At 37.4% G+C, this 25,053-nt stretch overlaps 1 protein-coding gene across 4 annotated transcripts in view; it reads left to right on the forward strand.

Annotated features, from left to right (window-relative positions):
• The first annotated feature begins 23,853 nt into the window (after positions 1–23,853).
• Positions 23,854–25,053, forward strand: part of MEIS1 (Meis homeobox 1) — a 131,651-nt gene continuing 130,451 nt past the window's right edge. For all 4 annotated transcript variants that reach the window (XM_063443783.1, XM_063443784.1, XM_063443785.1 and 1 more), the window contains exon 1: positions 23,854–23,979. In XM_063443783.1, the coding sequence (XP_063299853.1) occupies positions 23,968–23,979 (12 nt within the window). In that variant the 5' untranslated portion in view covers positions 23,854–23,967. The remainder of the gene's footprint in view (positions 23,980–25,053) is intronic.

The following is a 25,053-nucleotide window of genomic DNA, read 5'->3' on the forward strand; positions in this document are numbered from 1 at the left end:
CTTTTTCTAGATAAGTAAAGATAAGCGCTGTTGGTAACTTTATACTATTGGCATGTCGGTGTAATTACTGATATGTCAATACAGTGGAAGATTATAATGCAGAAGCTCTAAAGAGCATAAGATTTTATGCTTAGCGTTGTAAATCCGTGCAATAAATAGAACCCAGTAGGAAAAAATATAAGGGGAGTATAATAATTAGATACATGTATTGCAATCCTCAGCTGATTTAGCTGCACATAATATCATGTATTTGTTAAACCTTGACTGTATAGCCATATATTACTTAGTGTGTTTAATTTGAAATGGGGACAATCACATTAAATAATTTTATATTTTTTCTAAGAAATGTATTTTATTAGATGTTATGCATTGCCTGCTATATCTAGCTGAATTCAGGGCATTCATAGAATCTAAAAGGGTAGTTAGAATGAACTAATCTATACATATTATTATGTACTGAACATCTCCATTAGATTTTTTTAGCCTTGTAGTGACGTAAATGCTGATAAAACATTTGCAGTATATTTCACCGGAAAAAAAACAAGCAACATATATCAAGTAAAAACATTAATCCATCGAATTATGCATTCTAAAGCTAACATAATCGCAATCAATACATCTGCAAAAGATCACATTGAAGCATCTCTCAAGAGGACAAAAGAAACATATGCTATGTCATATACATATAGACAATAATATGTAACAATATCCCATAGACACAGACAGATATATTGACACTGTGGTATGCCAATGAAAGATAAAAAAAAGGATAAAAATATGTAATGACTGATCATTGACCAGTACAAAAATGTTAGTGTGGGAATCTGTTTCTCAAGAGAAATCTAATAAAGTATCACAATATCATTCAGAATAGAGTTGAAGCAGTGCGCAATAATAGTGACGATTTTACAAAACATATAAACTGTTGAGGATAAAATATGAAAATGTATTAGGAAGTTATGGGAAGTATTAACCTTGGGCCAGCCCTAGAAGACACAGCCCATGCAGGAACCTTGTTATTCTGGATATCTATTTATGCATGACTTATAGGGTCCCCAGTGGGCTCTACGACAACGTAAGCTAAGAGGAGAAAAATGTAGTGAGGAAGAGAAATAGGAAAAACTGAAATCAATATGGGGAGGAGGAGCTAACACCTTCAACAATGCTGATAAAATTTATGTTATGGGTCGACTATAAACATTCCATGATGGGATAGTGAATTATATAATTAAATAAGTATTAAATAAGTATACATCTAGAATATGTATGAAGACATAGATCTAGGGGGCTACTCCAACCAGTAGTGGAATGGAAAAAAAAAATCAATCCCTTATTGATCAGCCCGGTGGAAGCAGACTTCATTCAAGTACAGTTAATGTGGTGACGTTATTAGAGCAGTTACAGTTCTATTAACATATTATCAATAACATAGTATTACTGCTGAACGCAAACAAGCAAACCATGGCCATTTTCTACGGACGTCTTGCAAAATTATTTCAAATCCAGATAACCAGTCCAAAGAAATAGCAATTCTATTATGATAAAACATTGCAAGTCTTATCCTATGCCCAATCTCTGCTGAGAGCCTGTGCCACAGAGACAACAGTTGAGCAGATTACAGAGAGGAAAAGACAACAGTCTGTCTGCACAGATGCAGCTGTATAGTTCAGTTCCAGGATTTAAAAGGTTCTGAAGGCTTAGCTATAGGTTTATAGGAGTGGTGTACATTGTATAAGGATAAAGGTTGGGAAAAGACCCTCTAGACTAGTTCTTATGACGTGTGTGTCTATATATATTTCTGCATGTAAGTGTGTAATTGTGATTATATCATCACTTGAGATATCTGGTGTGTGAACAAACCTTCTCTAAAAAGGGATTCCACAATTTTTGAAGTTTATGGAATAAACCTAAAAAAAACTAAAATATTTCCCCTGAAATAAATGTGTGTAGCAAAACATTTACTTAGAACATTAGAGGACTGTGTACTGTTCCTTCTTTTACTTTTGTAGATTGTTTATGATCTATCCCAAAATCAAAGTATTCTGGGATGGATCAGGGTATTTGCCCACAAAATGTGAGTGCAGCTGCGACATCTTGACAAACTAAAATCTTATATAAAGCAAGTCTTCTCATGATATGTGAAAAATATTTTTGCTGGCCATTTGGCTAGTTAAAATGGACCATGCAGGCAATGGAATTGTTCCGTCCCATTTAAGTGCTTATAATGTCTGGAGTCCCCTGGAACTATCTTTCCATTGAGTATTAAGCTGTTTTTAATATTTTAATGCTAAATGAGACCTCACTTACCCTTTCCATCTGTGCTCCTTAATCTAACAGAGAAGCATTAGCAGAAATGACAGAATATCAGATGAACTCTTTCAACCTATCAGAAATGCCCACTGCTAGTTTAAATTGGTACCACTAAAGAAAGTATGGCTATAAGGAAGTATGTGATGTTGGCTTAGCCAAACAACCAATGGGGGGCCAACCAGGGACCCTTATTCAGTGATAAATTGGCGAACACATGGAATGGGGGTACAGTACCAGAGGACTCCAGTAACTATAAACATTAAAATGTTTAAATGTTTATAGTACCTAAGGACACATGACGGAAATATTCCGTCACAATTCCCTTTTATTACAGAAGTTGTGTCCTTAAGGGGTTAATGTATAGGTTAAATTATTCGCAGATTGAAACTGACCTCGTTTATGTCTTGCATGCCACAGTTCCTGTAAGGCTACTTTGTGTTAATCAGTAGGTTCCTAGGGCAGGCTATAACAGGTAGCTTTGGATATCTGAAAGCTTTCTGAAGACTTTAATCTGTCTAATGTCTAAATGTGATCCACTTACTAAACGCATGGATGCACAGAAACACTCTGACAGGCTTAGCAGAGATAGAAAATCATAATCAAATTTTTTATGAAAACACTACATATATAATGCATTATATTATTTTAACTACAGAAGAAAAGGTTCTTTACAGTAAGATTAATAATGATAATGATACGGTATTTTATCAAATTCTGTTGGTGTTTTTTAAATAAGATCAATATGATTTTCTGTTAGCAAAGCAGCGGATTCACAGCTAAAATATTTAATATTCATTGGCCTGATTCATATGTCATTCTTTGTCTAATGAAAATAGTTAGGTTATTTAGCTCAAACATAGCATTGAATAAGATATGCGGAGAGAAGACTTGTGTATTCGGTTTCAAACAAATTGGGATTGGTCCAGATTTTCGTCGATCTGCAGGTTGTCGGTGTTCCGTAGCTCCGAATCACCATTTGACTGAACTCCAAATGAAATGGACAATAGACAAACAGTTTTATTTGATTTATTTGAAACGGCGAACGCGAATTTCAGGCAAATGTTCGCGAAAGGGCAAACCAGGCGAACCGCCATAGACTTCAATGGGCAGGCGAATTTTAAAACCCACAGGGACTCTTTCTGGCCACAATAGTGATGGAAAAGTTGTTTCAAGGGGACTAACACCTGGACTGTGGCATGCCGGAGGGGGATCCATGGCAAAACTCCCATGGAAAATTACATAGTTGATGCAGAGTCTGGTTTTAATCCATAAAGGGCATAAATCACCTAACATTCCTAAATTGTTTGGAATAACATGCTTTAAAACATCAGGTATGATGTTGTATCGATCAGGTAGTGTAAGGGTTGCGCCCGCTTCACAGTGACAGACCAAACTCCCCGTTTAACGCACCGCAAACACCGCAAACACCGCAAACTGTTGTCAGAGGCAGACACACCAAAAAAATGCCACACTGCTGAGCTCTGCAATTATGGCATTCTGATGGTGGCAACAGCATGCGTTGATTGGCGTGCTGTCTGGCTGACCCCGGGTGCCGAGGCATGCTGTCTGACTGTGCCACTAGCTCCTTGCGACGACCTCTCCCTGCTTCCAACTCGTCTCCTCCTCCTCCTCTCTGTCTCCCCATCTGAACTTTCCCCCTGTTCTTCTTCTCTTCTAGCGGGCACCCACGTGACATCCACGGACGCATCGTCATCATCAACCGCTTCACTTGTATCTGACAACTCAGCAAAGGAAGCAGCAGCGGGTACAACATCATCATCATCACACCGTACGTCCATGTGTGTAATGCTGCCTGATTGAGACATATCCCTGTTATCTACATCCTCTGGCAAGAATGGTTGCGCATCACTCATTTCTTCCAACTGATGTGTAAATAACTCCTCTGACAGATCAAGTGAAGTGGCTGAGGTGCTAGTGTTGGTGGTGGCGGCAGGCGGGTAAGTGGTAACTTGAGAGGTGCCCGAAGCTAAGCTGGAGGAGGATGGTGCGTCAAGGTTCCGAGCGGAAGCTGTAGAAGATTGGGTGTCCTGTGTTAGCCAGTCAACTATGTCCTCAGAACATTTCGAGTTCAGGGTACGTGGCCTCTGAACACTGGGCATTATTCTAGGGCCAAAGGGAATCACAACACCACGACCACGGTGGGGTGGCCTGCCTCTGCCTGTCATTTTTTTTTATTAGTGGTACTATGCGTGCAAGCTACTGTGACAACAGATATGAGTGGCACTGTGCACTGGCAGAAGTTGGCAGAGTAGACGCTGTAGGCCTGACACACGCTTGCAGACAACTAACTGCTATTCAATCTATTACAGTCAAAAAAAAATATTTTTTTTAACCCCTTAAGGACCAAACTTCCGGAATAAAAGGGAATCATGACATGTCACACATGTCATGTGTCCTTAAGGGGTTAAATGTACACTACTGTTACACCAGATATGAGTTGCACTGGTGTGACACTGTGCCCTGGCAGGCCCTGAAACGCACACGTGTGAAGGAAGCTGACTGCTATTATATTACAGTCAAAAAAGTTTTGTTTTTTTTTAAATGCAAGCTATTGTGACACCAGATATGAGTGGTGGCACTGGGCAAGTGGGCACAGTATACGCTGTGAGCCTGACACACATGCTGGCAGGCAGGCAACTGCAATTAGATTACACAGGAAAAAAAAAAGCAGACTGATTTTCTAGCCCTAAAAAGGGCTTTTTGGGGTGCTGTCCTTACAGCAGAGATCAGATGAGTCCTTCAGGACTGTAGTGGACACTGAATACACTAGCCTAGCTATCGATTTCCCTATTAAATCAGCAGCAGCTACACTGTCCCTCCTCTCACTAAGAATGCAGCTTCTGGGGGGCGGGGCCTAGCTGTCATGGAGGAAAGATGCACTTCGTGTGAGCTCCCTCAATATCTCACTTTAAGCAGCTATCAACAAGCGAATTTCACCCCAGAAGGGGATGACCCAGTAATGTTGCTCCTACCTGACCGACCCGACATGCTTAATAGCGGTCAGCAACTCGACAGAGTCTTACTTACCTCCGCGTGGCAAGTGTGGCCTGGTGCTCACCGGGCGGGACATGCGGTCGATCTCCCGATCCTGGGATGCCCAGGAGCAGCTACTTCCCGGCAGAAGCTCCGTTACCCCCCCTCGGACCGGTGGGGGTTATCCCGGTCCACCCCTGAAAGGCTGTCTGGAGCTAATGGACGCACAGAGCACAGCCGCCCAGGCTGACATACTCATCTGCGACTCTCCCAATATGGCGGCAGCCGCGTGTCCTCCTGGTACCAGCAAAGCATGGAAGGATATTGATAAGCTGGACAGACTCTTTAATCAATTTTGGAAGCAAATAACAAGCAGGAAGCCCCAACAAGCTCCACCACAGCCCCAACAAGCTCCACCACAGCTAAGCGAAGCAGTCCCCATTAAAATCCACCAACGCAAAAGGCGTTGAAGACGGGACCGGAAGCCCAAACAGAAATGCAGAGCCTGCACCACGTCAAGCACTCGCCTCCACCTTAAGCCACCACAATCCCACACCGGACATGAAGCACCACCGGGACAGATCCGACCATCCGACAAAACAAGCTTCCACCACCTCAAGCCGCGAACCCGGCACTCAGCCAGAGACTTGCCTTTGTTGTTCCAGATATCATGGACTCCCAGGGTCTGCACCAGGTGCCCAGAAGGGATCAGATGAGCACAAGCAGTAAACAGCAGCCTGCCAAGTATGTCCCACTATAGCCGATCCTCCACACCATGCCTTTGATCACATGAATTGCTCTCTGCACATTAACTAATTGTAAAGTAGCAAGCGTTTAAACATGTCATTATTTCACCTCCTAAAGAGTTTATTGTCGTAGTTCCTTACATGCCTTTACTTTAACTGTTCATGTATTATGTTATTCACTAGTCTCATCTCATGGGGCGACTCACACTTGATTTATAACTAGTAGTGTGCTGCTGATATAAATACACAGTTGATAACGTGCAAGCTACACCCTAAACATGACAGCCATCTTTCACAACAATGTACTGCTATATACTCATACCCTCAGTGCAACTAGCCATGATATACGCACGTTCAGCCTTGCATGCTCAAATATAACACACTTCTGTCTAAAAAAAAAAAAAAGAATGCAGCTTCCGAATGAATCTAAAATGGATGCTGTCCAGGAGGTGGAAGGGTCTGGGAGGGAGGGTCTGCTGCTGATTGGCTGGAATGTGTCTGCTGACTGTGAGGTACAGAGTCAAAGTTTACTCAATGATGACGAATAGGGGGCGGACCGGACATCGCATATGTTCGCCATCCGAGGCGAATGCGAACAAGCTATGTTCGCAAGGAACTATTCGCCTGCGAACTATTCGGGACATCTCTATTCACAATCCAAGGTGCCAAAACAAGAGATGATTAAAGGGGAAATAGATGCCTAATGCTTAGAAGATTTTATTCAAAGGTCAAGTGAGAAGTGACCAACTAAGTGGAAAAAGTAGGATCAGTAAAAAAAAAATCTACATTTATATATTAATATTATCTTGCTTGACCTATGAACCAAAATTGAGTGAAAATTCACCGATAGTGCACTGCAAGTATATACATAATATTTATACTTTGTGGTACACTGATTGGACAGTTTTCACATGATTTTGGTTTGTATGAACCGTTTTCCTGAAACGTTTACATGGACCAGCATTTGTTGGAACTGAAACACCTTATGGATGATTCCCTAGTCAGCCGAAACAAAACAAATTTTGCAGCAGAAGCATTTTGGTGGAACCAAATATTACCACAGGGCACAAGTCTAGTGGAGAGGTTCTGTATTGTATTTTGTATTGTATTTAACTGCTAAAAACTAAAATAGCCAAACCAAAAAATGACCTGAACAGGACAATAGTTCTAACTACCCAACACCAAACTCTAAAATAGTGAATAAAAAAAAAAAAAATATTAATCCTAGTCTGCTAGTTTCATTACCAATCAAATTTCAATCACGAGTTTAGTGAATAACCCTAGGCTATTATGACCAAATATGGCAATTCGATTTTCAGTTTACAACAATTGTGAAGAAATTAAAAGAAAACTGGAAATTTTACATCAAAAATGGCCAAATTGGACAAAATCATATTAAACTAATATTTTTCCAGGTCAACAATTTTTTTACTAAAATTTACAATTCCCTGGTTAATTCTTTATAATTTTCACTTCAGTAAATAACCCCCTGGGGACTGGATGTGTTTAGAAGAATGAAACTACTAGAAAATGTAGATCCCAGAAAAATAATGACATGGGCCACTTATTCTGTCTATTCTCATAGAGGAAGTGATATCCAATTATTTAATTAATTGCCCCAACAAATTAATTAAAGAATTCAGATTGCGTTGCTACCATCTTATCAGTCAGGATGGGTATTTGATTCCCAAGGTAGAATTTTGCCAGAAACAAAAAAGGGTGGATGGAAGTTGAAACGTGTGTCTACAGCAGGCTTTATCAAATGAGGTTTGAAGTCGCATTAACGTATATAGGGACCATCACCAGGACTAGACTAGGTAGTTGGTCTGAGCAATCACACAACAGGTGGTCACACTGGGTGGCCAAATATACAGATGATTTCTTAAAAACCTATAAAAAAAATACTATTTCTAGGTTTTATTTAGCCAGCCATGAAGAATGCATTTTATCTCAGACGTGCCATAAATCACATATATCTCATCACTATCTGGCTGCTCTATGTTCACATTGTGACAGCTTTGTCTGATTGGACTCTGTTGTGAGATTGTGCGTGATTTCAGCTAAGCATATGGAAACCATGACCTTGGTAGCCTTTAACTAAATAAATGTGAACTAGGTGGTGTTTTAAAGTATCCTGGTTTCTTGAGTGTTAATTAAGAGTGAATGCCATGGGCTCACACCTTCCAACAAAGGTGTAACAGACACAGCATATGCAGCTCCAGGGTCTTACATACCTAATATACTATCTCTAATGAAGCCCATGTATTCAGTCCTGGACTCAACGGGTTTGATGGAAGGACCTAAATGGAAACTCCTGTAATCAAAGCTACAACAATGCATCATAATAAATAAATAAATCATGTTTTAAATAAAGTCAATTTGCAGACAGACTCTATTATATTCATTACTGTGTTTCGTCCATTACTTTATTTTCCTGTTCCATTTTGGTTCTTTTTTTCATGTAAAAAATGTATAAAAAGATGTGCGTCTATTTGTTCAGACAAAATGTTCAGCCACTGTCATATTGCCAAATTTTCTGTAACAGGTAAGTAGCTTTCACTTACCAAACAAACAAAAAAGTGCATAGGCCCAGCTAACATTAACAATTCCAGGCGGATATTCTATGAAATGAAAAGAGTTCTTAAAAAAAAAAAAAGTGAAAAAATGGGGGGGGGAGGAAATACAGACGTTACAAGATACACAATCCAAAATAAGTTTACAAAAATAGTTAACACCATGAAGAGGGGTAAAAGCAGAAATGAAAAAAAATTTAAAGTTGCTCGATATATTCCATGACTAACTGACATTTTGCCAAGAGTCAACAAACAGCTTTCACTGTCCTCATTGTTTAAGAAATAAACAAATCATTCAAATTGTGAATGCACATTTTTTCCTAGTAATATTACTTATTTGTATTATTTTGTGAATATAATCAATTGCGAAATCAGCAACAAAAAAAGGGGGAAGCAGAAAATCTGAAAGACAATTAAAAAGTAAAGGGAAGAAAGATTATTTTGACTTATTACAGACAAACTAAAAAGTCTCCAATCTACAAAGGTGGAATAACAGTTTCATACAAAAGAAAATGGCACATGCACACATAATAAACGTGAAAGAGGATCCATCATTTTTATACATAACCCCTATTGTTTTGCCTACTGTGTTACACTTTCAAAAAAAGGGGGTGGATTAAAAAATTACATTATTTTTTTTTTTTTTACTAAACTGTAAATTGAGTTTTATACTTTTTCCAAATAATAATAATAATACTAATAAATATAGGGGAACATGTGGAGAGTATTGGGGAGATGTGTCAAAGTGCTGCAGACAGTTTTGCACCTTTTTGGTGTATTTTTTTGGCCCAATTTATTAAATATATTGGATTTTTTTCACCTGTTGCTTCTTTTTTTTGCAACAGATTATAGACCACAAACTGTGAAAACAAACACATTCAGACATTACTTTCCAGAACACAAAATGCAAAGCCTGGTTTCTGTTGGTTTTTTTTTTGTTGTTGTTGTTGTTTTTTTGGGAAATCGAATGGTAGTGAAGAGGTTAACTTAGTCTAATCCGTGTGCTTATGCTCTACTACAGCTTGTAAGAGAACACTAGTGGGCTGTTGTATGTACCCTAAAAACCACTAAAATCTATAACAACACAATGGGGGTGGCGCAACAGTGTGAAGCGTCTTTTTAATAATACATTTATGAAATTAAAACTCTGTTACACGTTAGGAACTTGTTTTTGTAAAATATAAAGAATGTTACTGGCAGACCATGAGTTAAATTTATAAAATAAAATCACAGCTGCAATATATAAACTTTAATCGTTGTCCTGCAATAATAAAATGGCCCTAAACAAAATTAATTTGAAATCCATCCAGAAAATGACATCATTGCCTTATTATCTATATTGGTCTTCCTTCAGTATTTGCAGTATCTACCTAAACATAGCACTTTATATTACATAAAGTGACAAGTTCTCGTCTGCTCTAGATATAATTCAGTCTTACTCATTTAAGTAACTGCTCTACTTTTAGTTACTTTTTTCCAACACCCAGATTCCCTTTGTGCAGCTGCTTATTCTTACTCCTGCGTCAATGTCCTTGATGTGTCGTTCTCTTGACAATGTTCAAATCCAATGCACCTCATAGAGGATCATTGGAGATGTGATGTGCATGTGCTGTGTGCATCCAATCAAACGCTTCTTCTAGGAAAGCATTGATTTCAGGGTTTTATTGTGAGCTGCATAGGATAACATTCAATGTTTTCATGGACATTGAATGTCCCATTTACCAAGTTTCACACAGTGTGACAGCCACTAGACGAGTGTTTAACCCTTCAAAGTAAACACTGCCATTTCTACAAAACAGCAATGTTTTACATAGAAGATTTAAAACCAGCGGTGGAATTACCACCGCTGAGTTAGTCTCATCTGATTGGCCCATGCTGTTAGGGCCACCTGGTGGGCATGTGCCTACAGGGGCAGAGATGTGCGCTGCAGTGCCTTAACAGCATGACTGGACCCCTTTAATAATGGCAGCCAGTGCTAGAAGGAAATGAGAGATGGTTACTTCCACCCAGATAACATACTGAGCTGAAAGGAAGGGAGAGACGACAGCAAAGAGGGGGTGAAGATTGGGAGAGCCAACTCCTAACTTCCAAAAGTCTCAGCCAGCTTCCCCCTTCTGCACCCAAAAAGTAGGAAACCGGAGGGTGGCTTAAAATCTGTACAATTTGACCTGCATGTGTTTGTATGTGTGTCATTGTGTGTCTGTGTATCTGTATATTTCACTGTGTGTATCTATGTATCTGCAAGGGTGTCAGTGTGTGTATCTGTGTATGTGTGTGTGTGTGTGTGTGTGTGTGTCTGCATGTGTGTCAGATTGTGTTCCTGTGTATCTGTGTGTGTCTGTGTATCTGTATATGTGTCAGTGTTTGCATCTGCATGAGTGTAATTGTGGGTATCTGTATGTCTGTGTATCTGCATGTGTGTCATATCTGTCTGTGTGTGTCTGTGTAACTGCATGTCTGTAGCCATGTATCTGTAAGTATATCTATGTTTGTATCTGTATGTTTGTCAGTATATGTCTGTATCTGCAGAGGTGTGTGTGTGTGTGTGTGTGTGTGTCAGAAAAGTCAGGTCTTTATTTATTGAGGATTCTGTAGCATGTTATTATTATCACTGCCATTTATATAGCGCCAACAGATTCTGTAGCGCTTTACAATATTATAAGTGGAGGGAGGGGAGTTAACTATAAATAGGGCAATTACAAGAAAGCTTGCAGGAACGATAGGTTGAAGAGGACCATATGAATTCTATATACTGCAGGACACCACTTCTCAACATGAAGAATTGATATGTTTCCAAAACTAAATAGTGAGTATATTTATACTAACTTCCAACATGCTTGAACAATTTTTTTACTAGCAAAAATTATTCACTAAAGTCCCAATTGAAACAAATTGAAATAAGCTTTGCAACACTGTGGCGAAAATAGTGCTCACTACATGTATGACTAGTATGGCTGAACTATAGATTTTCTTGAAATTATCTGTTTTGTTCTTTATTTTTTCATTCACGTTTTACTTTGCTACAATTTGGAATTTAGTGAATAAAACTGTAAAGTGTTAATGGTTCGAAATTGAAATTGAAATTGAAAAGTGAATTCAATGCAAATGTCAAAATTTAGCTCAAAATGGTACATCTGAAAATATATAGCTGTCTTAGAGATTTTATTTTTCATTTCAGTTATTAAAGTCTAAGATTTAAAATTCAGTTTGAATTTCCAAAGAGTTTCACTTGAGTGAATAACAATGATGGTAAAAAATAAATAAAGGTCTAGGCACTCCAGGGTCCAAGAAAGGCAAATTTAATCGAACCAGATCACAAACCACAACGTTTCGACCCTTAAGGTCTTTTTCAAGCTTGAGAAAAACCTTAAGGGTCGAAACGTTGCTGTTTGTGATCTGGTTTGATTAAATTTGCCTTTCTTGGACCTTGGAGTGCCTAGACCTTTATTTATTTTTTACATATGGTATCTGGGACCTAGTGCTGGGCCCTGGTTTGGTTGCACCCTGGCCCAGAGTGATAGGATTGAATGCAGTTCCAAACTACTTCAGAAAATAACCATGATGGTGTCCATAGTTGATTCAGTGCTTGATACAGTAACTCAAACGTAATATCAACTCAAGTTGTCATTATTAATATTTAAAGAGCTCCATTCATTCCAGTTTAACCATCATCGGATGCAGTGTTAGTGCTAGATTTTTATTTGGGGATAAAGAAAAGGTTCAGGGTAAGATCTCGAACATGTGAAAGAATTGATTATAACAACCAAATAACAGCTATAGAACTGTTTGTCCAAAAATGGCAAGATTTACTTTGAATTCTCAACTATTTACACTTTACACTAGAGCAGGCATAGGCAACCTCCGGCACTCCAGATGTTTTGGACTACACCTTCCATGATGCTTTGCAGCCTTATGGGTGTAAGAGCATTCAGGGGGATGTAGTCCACAACATCTGGAGTACCGAAGGTGCCTATTCCTGCACTAGAGAATAACTCTGCAAACCATGAATAGTCTGAAATTTTGAATTGCAAATTTGAGGCGGGTGTACCCTATTAGGAATTATGATCCAAGACACTTACTTACATTACCTGTTTGACTAGTTTGGCCTTGAATTTTTATTCCCTTGGGTATCCCTGACAAGTCACATTTTAGAAAGAAAAAAAAAACTTTACACATTTACATTTGACTTTTCCAACAATAGTACATTACAGTTTTCTAGCATTATGAAAAATGAGAGATACTTGACCCCAGCACCCTCTGACTTTGTGCAGCAGATCAATGGATGCACTATTCATGTCCCTGTTCTATGTTATCACCAAGGTCATTCACTTAAACTTTATATAGCAGGTCAGTGCTCACACACAAACTATGATGAGGGCCATATATACATAGAAATACTGAACAATTAAAGTTATTGTCAAGAGGATGACAATAGTATTTCACATTTTACTGGGGAAAACTATGGAAAATGCATGCCATAAGTCTGCCTTAAAAGCAGATTTATCCTGAATGAGTCTCCAGTTTATAGAGACATTGTGGCCATTATTGTCTAATAACTAGATGATATTATATGGCATATACAATGTCCTTCCCAGGAGATGATAATCAGGCTTAGAGGCAAGCTGTCATTTAATTATTTTAGTTTAACTTTCTGATAAATTATCAACATTGTAACAAAAGATGAAGAAGTACTTGTGCAATACAGATCAGTGCAGTAAGTGATAAATTATATGGTGGAGTACATTAGTCTCCCACACACGTTCTGCTATCTGAGTGACAATAAATTTACACCAAGACACATGTCATTTATTAATCAGCTCCTGCAATCCCAACAACTTCTTACCAGGTGAGGATCAATTAACAGCCTCCTGAGAGGTGTGAGCAGTCCCCTGGATCTGATTGGCTGCGTGTGACCCCGCCTCCCCGTGGCAGGTCATTGAAGGCTGCTCCACTTTCCACCTCTGGGCTGGGAGCTTGGAGTGCAGCTGTAACCTGTGAAAGATGCAATCACACTAATCCCCCCCATCCTCACAGCCACCTAATCCCATTAGCACACCTGAAATAATAGCTGCAGCGACAAATCTCATCTTGTTTCTACAATGCTGCCTGCTGTGCTAAGTGACAATTGCCAATAATCAAGCTTTTGGTGGTTGGATGTTTGATGGCTGTGGGGTAAGAGTGAGCAGATCTTCACACACTCTCATTCAGAGGGATAATACACACTGTTACTGCTTATTTAATGCTGCAGTGGTGTTATGTGGATTATAGCAATGAGGTGTGAAGCAAGCATTAGGAACCCAGAGAGGCATGGACTGCCACTCCCATCACAGCAAGGCAGCAGCTCTACCACGATCACATTGACAATCTCCGAGTAGATGCAGTTTGTTGTATTTACCTGCATCATGTCAGTCTCTTAGCCCTATGGCTGGGATAGAGTGATGTAATGTGATGTGATGTAAACATTATCCAAATCATTGGATTTTCCAGATCCAGATGTGTTACCTGGGCACATGTAATCTCTTCATGCTGTTGAGCAATACAGGACAGGTTCCGCTGTATGCAGCATTCACATGCTACGATAAAGCATTAATCCAGGCAGCTACTTTATGATAAAAGCATATGCATTCTCCACACTGCTGGGCAGCAATTGTAATGCAACTTTATTAAGAGTGATAGGAGACCAGGTACACAGAGTGGGTCTGGCAAGCCTGACAATTGGAGTTTAGAAAACAACAAAAAGATTTCACAAAAGAATCCTACTTGATGATACATGGTCAGGGTTATTTACTTAAGTGAGAGTTTTGGGAAATCCAACGTGAATTGCAGAGTACAGGTTCAAATAGCTACGTTGTAAATATTACTAGGTTTCAGAAGTTTTGGAATTTTGCTAATTTGGACATCATTTTGTGAATTGTTTTCAATTCTCCCAATCTCACTCACTGTTTAGTGTACAAATCCTAATATATTCAGCAAATACTGATTTTGTGGCGATATGAAAACCAAATGTCTAAATTCAGGGGGAAAATATATATTCATATATATATACAAAAACACTCCAATACAACTACAGGCTCTCTGATTTTAGCCTGAATTCTACATATCAATTTTCATGACACAATTTACTGTTTAGCAAATAATTCACAGTCACATATCAAAGTAAATACTGACTGCAATGCTTTTTATATTTCATGTTCACCAATATATTCTATTATTAGAGCAACAAAGCCTCAATTAATTAAACTACTGAGCTGCTCAGCCTTTTTAAATACATGATAAAATCAAATAAATAAAATGATAAAAATGGCTTATAAGTCAATTTAAAAACCTTTCAGTTATTGTCTGTTCTGAAAAAAAAAGACAGCTTGTCATTTTTTGATGATTTTACTATGTCATTATTATTTTAAATGCTCTTGCTGTGGCATAATTACAGAAGTAATCATCAGAGTGACAGATAAGTGAGTTTATGGTCAAATATAAAAGTTGTAAAAATTAAAAAAATTACTTTTTTAGCATTGACTGATCATTTGGGAATGCAGATTAGTTGTATTAAAAACACATGCATATATTTAACATGATAAATCATAATGTTAAATCTTAATTGCTAAATCATGAAAAATACAATGAAAGATACCTTTGATCCGACGTTTCTTTTTGTAAGAGGTTTCCTTGGGACTGTGCAATGATTATTAAGATATGAGGCTTCTTCAGGTTAGAGAATTAAAGAGTAACAGGGACAGGGTGTGGGTATAGAAAGATGGTATATGTTAGCTAAGCAGGTAAAAAAAAAACAAGTATGAGGCAGGAATATAACAGAAACAAAATAGTAAATAAGATAGTAAACAAAATCATTCATCTGTTTGAAAAATATGTACCTGGAAGTAAAATGTTGTTTGGCTAATATATAGTAAATTCAAAGTATATAAACTTCTGTATCACTAACGTATTAAGTAAATACAGAGAAAAAAGTGTAGTTTTTCAGATAATATTTTCACTCCAAGTATAGATGGGATGGAAATATCATTTTGTTATGTTAAGGAATATAATTTTTCTAAGTGCTCTATTCAAATTGTATTAAAAATGTCAAAAAAAATCTTATTTTGTTTTATTCTGGATTGAATGGTAATATAGGCCTTTATGCAAATTAACAGTAGGGTGAATTGTATAAAAGTGCATTTATTATTAATTTCATATAATAGTACTGCTGATGGGATTGCCTAATAAATAAGTTATTACAGTGTGAACTGTACATCATATCTTGTGATTTTTGATTCTCATCCAGTTAAGTATTTTCTATGACAGATACAATTTAACCATTGAGGTGGCAGACCCATAACATTTCAAGCTTTATTCGAAGATTTTTATCACTAACTGGTTGGAATATATTATGTGCTGGAGGGTGTCCGTTAAAATGAAAAAAAAAATAGTTATGTAAATAGTTTAAAAAAAACTGAAGATACGGGCAAAAGTACATCTGATATTTGTGGTGGTTTAAATACTTTAAAATTGTGTTTTTCATTTAGATGAAACATGAAAATAAGGAGTTAATAACCATAAAGTGAATATAAAATGTGAATACGTCTCTTAATGTTTTAAGATGAATTACATATAGCAGATACAGGGATGTCAATTATTCATGGTGTCATATTCCTAAATGTTGTGTTATAACTTGGGGGGGGGGGGGGGGAGTACTGTGTATTTTGATTATCTAAGAGCTCAATTAGAAATTTTGTTTAGCGTTAGATTACCTATCTTATTGATCAACCTTTATCTGCCTGTTTAATAAACTAGCTTTAATTATATTAGGGGATTTGATGCTGAACAGAATGTGTGAATATAAATGGGTGGATATATATATATATATATATATATATATATATATATATATATATATATATATATATATATATATTTTTATAATAATAATATATATAATATAATAATATTTATAATATGTGTGTGTATATATGTATAATATAAATGTGTGTTTGTGTGTAATCTTGAGGGCACCCACTTGTGTTTCCAAATAACTCATCTGCTGTCAAATCAAGCGACCCTGTCATTTGTTTAAATGATGGTCTTATCTGTGCAAGATCCCCTTAATGACAGATGCAGAACAGTGTCTTAATTGCCCATCTGGTGTTTTATGGGTTAACAGCGTTGTATAACGCCCTGCAAATATTACCAATTACTATTCAAATCCACCATGAAGCACCAATGGACTCATCAGACAGTATCTTTCTTAAAACCTTGCACAGTGTAACACACAGCAACATTATATCTGTGGATTGTAGCAAATTCTAGTTAATTCCCTTTAAGTGTAACTAAAAAAAAAAAAAAAAAGTTGGAGTTCGTTTTCACGTTCAAAACAGTATTTATTGTAATCTGATTTAATCGAAAATGATTTTGTTTATTTTTTTTTATATTTGATTAGTAATTAATTCAGTGCAAAATGTATTTAAACGATTTTCCCCCACTTATTTAATACCTTAATTACAAACAGTTTCAATATTACCAGTTGGTTTTTGGCTCTACCAGACAGCTTTATTAAATCAAAAATAGTTTGTGATCCTACATTTCCAGCCTTTACATAATAATTAGTAGTATCTAAGTAAACAGTATAAATACATAGCTTTTTATTTCTGAAAATGTGTCGTTATTTGAATGTACTATAATGTTAATATTCGATTGCGATATAGTTTTTAATAGCTTTTTGTGAACGTGTAACCTTCTAAATATCCACTAGACGGCGCAAAAGATCAAGTCAAAAATGCAAAATAAGCTTTTTTTTTTTTTTTTTTTTTTCTTTTGGGAATAAACTTACTTGAGTCTGATTGTTTCTTTATCTTACAAACATAAAGCTCCCTTTTTATGGTTTAAATTTAATATAGAACTAATGTTCAGAAAGCAATGGAGCCTGTAAATTGCATAAAGCAAATCACATTCTACAGTTCTGCAAATTGAATTGATGGTATTCTGAGGCTAAATAACGTATCTTCCACCTTTCTTAATTAAAGTTGTGCCATACATGTTATTTAAACAGGCTCTGTGTCACAGCTATGGGAAGGGTACATTGCATATGATGTAGCGCCTCATTACTCGTTCAATAGCCTTTATTATGTTAAAAAAAAAATAAAAAAAAAAGATTGTTGGGGGGGGGGGGGGGGGTAACGAATGGGCTGTGTTCTATTTCCCGTGCTTTTACACAATCATGAAATTCTAATATGAAGTCCTTTAAATTAGGGGTTCATCGGGAAGAGCGATTGTTACATGGCAATATTATTAATGAAAAGTAGATACGTTAGCTGGATATTAAAAAATAAATGTAAATGAATTAATAAATAAATCTGCAGTGAATTGTTACAATGTGCATTCCTTTTCCCGCATATAATAACATGTAATTTAAAAGAAGTAAATCTATATATTTAAATATATAAAATATATATGTGTGTGTGTGTCTATGTACATGTACTTATGTATATATAATGAATGCATGTAAGTTTGTGTGTGTGTTTGTTTATGTATATATCATAATATATTCTATATATGTAATAATATGTCTGTATTTATAAATATTGAATGTGTTTATATATAGGTTAATAACATGTGCTCTATGTGTATTTAATATTATTCAGTAATTATGTGTTTGATTCCACATAACGCTAGCCGGACAATAACGTGTTTATTGCACACCCAGGCGATGTATAATCCGTTTAAGTGTCTGATAAAGGCGCTTTCTATGTGAAGCCATCCAGCTTGTTAACTGTTTAGTGCCTGGTTGCTGGGCAGCCCATGCTGACCTCTAGCTGACTTCTGAACTGGACCAGGCGCCTTTTGTTTCCTGAAGCAGGAATCCAGTAGTAAACAAACCCCCATCTCCCTCCAGTCCAGCCAGCCAGCCCTGTACATAAGGGCTCTTAATTCACTTCTCCTAATCCTGCACTGAACTCTACTGTCTGCCTCCCTTCCTCCAGCCCTGTCTTCCCTCCACTAGACCTGATGTGTGCCTCTTGGGTACCTGTCTACCATCAGCTCCCATCCTTATCACTTGCATTCCCAGCATTATCTCACCATTAGATTTGCATATCTCCTGTTTACACTGTCATCCCCCTTTTTTTTCTTCCTCTCTTCCCTGAGTCCTTTCCCCCCCCCCCCCCCCTTCTTTTTTCTTTTTTAAACTTTCTCATGAGCGTTAAAGAGATAAATTCTCATCGAGCACAAAACTAATGGAACTTTATCCACATGAAGTCATTTTAGGAGAGATTCAATAACAAGTGATTGATACACGATCTGGTTACTGCTGACTCCAGGCATGTTTCAATCCGTAGCTTCTCCATAATGTCATACTGTTTATAGTTTTCTTGGGTAAAGGGTCATTTCAAGTGATCTTGCACGATTTTCAATTCTCCTCTGCGCTACGTGAAACAATGGCTCCCTATTAGGAGAACTTGCATTGTAATTCCTTTCCTCCCCGAAATTAAGTGTCAAAGTACATGTGTCACAGTGATTAAATTCCGCACTAAATAAAAGGAGTTCTAATGGGGAGCTCGACTAGATCTATTGACATAGAAAAATGAACTACTATAGAAATACAAAGGAAAAAGTGTGTGTGTGTGTGTGTGTGTGTGTGTGTGTATTTCAATGTGTTGTCCTTTATTTTAATGGTACACTAGACTTTACATATACCTATATAGTGCTTTTGTGTGTTTCTGTGTTTCTGTGTGTGTGTGTGTGTGTGTGTGTGTATACATTTATATATATATTTCAATGTGTTGTCCTTTATTTTATTTTTATGGTACACTAGAATTTACATATACCTACCTATATAGTGGTTTTGTGTGTTTCTGTATGTGTGTGTGTGTATACATTTATATATATATTTCAATGTGTTGTCCTTTATTTTATTTTTATGATACACTAGAATTTACATATATCTATATAGTGTTTGTGTGTTTTCTAAATATATTAAAAACAAGGTAGCTGGAAATAATTGACCTGTAAATAGGTAGGAATTCACTTTACACAAGTGATTGCAAGGTGAATGCTGTGATTCAGTTTGTTTGTTTACCTTCCAATCTTAGGACATGATTAATTACAGCCTAGTTAGTCTTTTTATGGTCAGTATATTACTACAATGAGGGACAGGCATGCAAGGCTCCCTGGATAACTCCACCACTAAACTGTTTGCCAACTGTAAAGTCCTTATCCCAGGATTAGGTCTGGACAAGCTGTTTGGGCTTCTGTTGTTACGTTGAAATTGAGTGTATTTCCCTAGTGTAGGGCCCATACAATAACCCAGCAATACAATATGTACATATATAGTATATACCTTCAGAATTATATTAGCACAGGAACCCAAACATTAACTAACCCGTGTTAAAGCACTTCATATTGGGAATATTCTGTTAGTGTCCCATAGTTCTGTTTTGCGTATATACATATACTATTAATATTATGGATTCAAATGAACATCATTGCATATGTGTATACATAGTAACAAAATGTATTCACAAATATAAGTATACACGTTTACTGTGTAGTGATTGTTACATAGTTGCAATTATTTTATAATGAAGATAAGATATGTCTCGGTGTGTGTATGTGTGTTCGCGTGCGTTTGTGTACATATAATATATATATATATATATATATATATATATATATATATATATATATATATATATATATATATATATATATAATACTGACATGTATATGTGTATATATCTATATACACACGCACATACATGCACACACTACAAACAGATACTACAAAATACAATCCCATATATAAGTGTGTGGATGTGCTTATATACTGTTTGTATCTATATAATGTTATTGCAAAATACATTTCCACATTAGTAAATACTGTTACTGTGTAGTGAGTATTACGGTGGTAGATAAATTAGAATAAAGATGTGTATATAAAAAGTATCTATCTGCCGGTATACACTGTTTGCCTTAACCCTTCGCTGTCTGAATGAGAAGCACAATGTGTTCTAGGTTAGTGAAAAATCGCTGTAGCTCTAGTGACACACTGAACTAAGAACAATTCGAATCTTACCAGTTGCAGCTCCTGTGGCTCCTGTCCATGTGCTGTTTAATCAGGTTAGCCCCTCTCGCTAAATAATATGACAGGGAATGACCCTCCAGGCACATGTAGTGCTGCTGACCTAACCCTGCTCGCAGACCTTTTATTTCATGCTCAGCTCCTTCTAAGACAGAGGCAGCCCTGGGATCCTCACTCTGTCTACCTGCTGCATTATTGTTGGGATTTAATCACAAACTAGCTAATATGTATAATGTATTCTATATCATGATCCAGGGAAGGATGGGATGGGGATAAAGGAGTGGGGATTTTACTGTTTGATTTGTCACTTTTTTCCTCTGCCCACTAAACACCTTGATGACAGCTCCTTCCCTTTTTTAGTAAATGGGAAGTATCGAGAATGGTTTTGATAAGAAAAGCTGTAACACTGGGATGTCCTGTTTAACATCCTCTTTTCCCAAGGCTGTAGCCACTTGCTGGCTGTGTATCCTGGGAACACAGGGACACAGAGTTTGGGAAGAAACAATCACCACCCATCGAGTACTGATAAACATTGTTAAACACACAGAATACACAGGCAGGATTCGCTCTAAATCTGCTTAGATTATAGTTTATTCCTTCTAAAACACCCCAGATTGCTCTTTAACACCCCTAACGCTGTCTTTTAAACAGATCATTCCTGAAGTAAAAGAAACCAGTTTTTACAGGGATCAGTTCTTTCATAGCGATCAGAATCCCCAGTATCTCATTATACTGTGTGTCTGGGACTGCAGAGTAAAGCCTTCACCATTACACCATTTAATATTATTTATGGAAACTAATACAGTTTCGATTCACCAATGCGATTGCTGCGTTTTTGTTTATAAGTTTTACTTTAACTGTTAATCGCTACATATACAATGATGGAGTCTGTGTAATGGCATCATCTATATACCATGTCTGTCTGTGTGCAATGTGTATGTTCTTTTAAATCTATACTGTGTGTATGAAATACAAGTGAGTATACATTGTGGCTGTGTGTGTGTAACGTGTAAAAACTATATTTATAATACCAAAACTATATGTGCATGCGTATGTGTGTGTATATATATATTTGTATAAGTGTGTCTGTGTCTGTGTGTATATATATATATATATATATATATATATATATATATATATATATGCATGTGTCTGTATGTATGTGTATGCCTGTATGTATATGTAAATATGTGTGTCTATATAAGTGTTTGTGTGTGTCTGTATGTGTATAAATAAGTGTGTGTGTATGTATATATATATATATATATATATATATATATGTGTGTGTGTATGTTAGTGTGTGTGTGTGTATATATTTATTTGTATATATTTCTGTGTGTGTGTGTGTGTGATGCCATGCACAGCTACCAGTATCAGTCTCCCTGTGATCCCACCAGCAGTGCTTGTTGCTGGATGGGTCTGCATGGGTCTGGCTGCCGCCTGTGCTGTGGATACAAAGTATAGCTAGCTGCTAACACTGAGACTTCTCCCACTGTGGAGTCCTGGCACTCCCTGCACCTCTAAGCGCCCTGCTGATCGATTATTTGATAATTGATTCTCCTTCTATCCAATGCAAGGCTGGCTTCCCTGGGCTCTCTCCTCATTGGATAAAAGCCTCTCCACTGCTGCCGACTGAGATTTGGGCTAGCTCACTTTCCAGCAGGCGAAGGGGGGATTCTATTTGAACATTACACGCAGGGCTGCACTCCTCTCAGTAAAACACTGCGTTTAAAGTGAATCTCTCCATCTATACTCTGTCTATAATTCATCATAATCCGGAATAAAACTCTCCTTCCCTGTCCAGTTACTCTATGAGAGAGTGATATTCCATTCCACCAGTCGCATTTTCTATCCTTGTACAAACAGTTTAGTTACACATCACCCAGCCTGTCTATACTGATTTCCTCACTCTAATAAAATCAATGGATAAACTGTGTCTGTGAAGCTCCATTGCCTATACGGTTATCCTGTGTGTGTGTGCGTTCCATAGAGCAGTCACTCTGTTACTTTGTATCCACTTCCCCAGCGTTCTACACGCAGTCCCAGCCCTGCAGTGAGCGTTCTATCAGCTCCCCATGTGACAGCAGCCCCCTGTCGCCCCTGTCCCACACTCTGCTGCCCAGCTGTACTCCTGCTAAATGGAATAAAGGGCTCAGAGCTGCCGCCAGTGTGCTCCTAGCTGGGAACAGTTACTCATTTTTTTTTTCTCCCTCTCATTTTTTTTTTTCTCCCTCCCTCAGTCTTCTTATTATTGGACTGTAGCTGCTGTTCCTTATGTCTGGGATGTCCTCTCCCTTCCCACCTTCCCCCCTCCCATCCCGAGCTAGTTGATGCAGCCCATTGCATTGTGTAAGACGCGACCTGTTATGGCCACCACTACTTCCGGGTTCCCGCATTCTGGTCCAAACCCAGCTCTCCGCCTGTGCAGCGCACACTCTGAGACACGCGCAGCGGGGCTGGCAGCGAGCAGCAGCAGCAGCAGCAAGGAACAGCAGCGACCGGGGCGGCTCAGACCTTTCCTCTCTCTGCTCTCGCCCTGATCTCCTCCGCTGGAAGCTGCCTGGGAGCCTGGAGAGAGCGAGACAGCAGCCAGGAGAGAGGGAGCCGAGCTCAGGACTGAGAGAAGGGGGCTGAAGAAGGGGAGCCTGCTCTCTCCGCACTCTGCTGCATCTGGACACTATTTTCCGGGGGTTTAAGCGGCGCAAGGCGCTCACTGGATCATCATTCATTCACCACCTTGACAAGCTCGCCTGTGATTGACAGCTGAAGTGGCACAAAGCCATGAGACTTTACTAGCTTTTTACATCCAGGGGCACTTTACTTAAAAAAAAAAAAAAAAAAAAAAAAACTGACCTGAGAGAAATCAGAAATTAAAAGAAAAAAAAAAGTGGAAAAAGATATTTTTGAATTTTTAGGAAAAAAAAAATCTCTTTTTATTTTAATTTTTTCCACTTATTTTTATTATTTTATTTTTTGCTTTTTTTTTTTTTTTCCCTCTCCTCTCTGGTTCTTTGGGGGGAAAAAAGTGAGAGTTTTCACGCTGAATGAATTTTGATGGTTCTGGGAGCACGATCAAGCTGAAGATTTTGTTCTCCTCTTTCAGGGCACTGGAAACTTTTTATCGTATTTATTTATAATATTTTATATATAAATATTTTTTTTTCTTGACTTTTTTTTTTTTTTTCATTTTGGTGGAGTTGCGTAATTGATTCTATTCCACACTGGCCTTAAATAGGATATATTTCAAAGTGAAGTAGGAAGGAGTTTTGAAAGGCCGATGGCTCAGAGGGTATGTATCTGAAGAATATCTGAAACTTTTAATGTACTGAGCTGTATGCTGGAAACGTGGCTTCATAGAGAGAGCCTGGAAAAAGTTCCTGCATTTGAAATAGGATGCACTTTTTTTGCCTTAAATAGAAATGAATGAGCACACTAATTACACAAACACTCTACAAATATGTGTATGTGTGTTTATATGTATATATGATATATTTATATACATTTATAGACACTGTATGAATATTATACAAATCTATACTTTACATATCATTTTATTCTGTTTTCTATGTACACCAATACCATTTTCAAACACACACACATATGATAGTGTGTCCATACTTATGTTACTAATTAATAATGTAGATACAACACATCATATAGTGTATAGCTGTAGACACACATACAGTCCATGTTTGATATTCTTTATGCAATATTTTTTATAGGAAATGAGGAAAGAGATTAAAAAAAATAAAATAAACTATTGGAAAGCAGACATATTTTGCCAAAAACAATGTGAATGTTTAATATGGGCATCTGCCCCTGGTAATACAATACTGTGCATATATACATTGAAATACATGCCTGTCTCTCTCTCCAAACACTAACGTGTTTACTGATGACAGCAAGTACCTTCAAACAATCGGAGTTTTCAGAGTGTTGTTGTTTGTGACTGAAGCTTAGTGAAAATCAAAAGACTGATCTAATCTCTCTTGGGTCTGTCATTTCAGCAGTGAAGCTCTATTGCAAATTCACAAGTATGACTTAATTGCACTTAGTTATTCTAAATATGTGCACAGAATCAGCAGCAGCGTTGCAATAATTAAAAGTCATTAAACTAAGCATAATATGAGTGCAGCACTATAATGAGCAATCTGCAACACTAAGCTAGTTTTTCTGACACTCAAGTTTCAAGCAAGTGTCACTAAAGTGTACAACTATTTACTAATATCCACGTATACTGATCATTTCTCCCATCCATGACATGTAATATTGTCACTGTGGATAAGAGCAGTTATAGAGCCCTTCTCTAACAAAACCTACACTGTATACGAAACAAGAAGATGGGCAAAGGGGATCATGCCTA

Source organism: Pelobates fuscus, chromosome 2 (genome assembly GCF_036172605.1).
Source record: "Pelobates fuscus isolate aPelFus1 chromosome 2, aPelFus1.pri, whole genome shotgun sequence".
Taxonomy (NCBI): domain Eukaryota; kingdom Metazoa; phylum Chordata; class Amphibia; order Anura; family Pelobatidae; genus Pelobates; species Pelobates fuscus.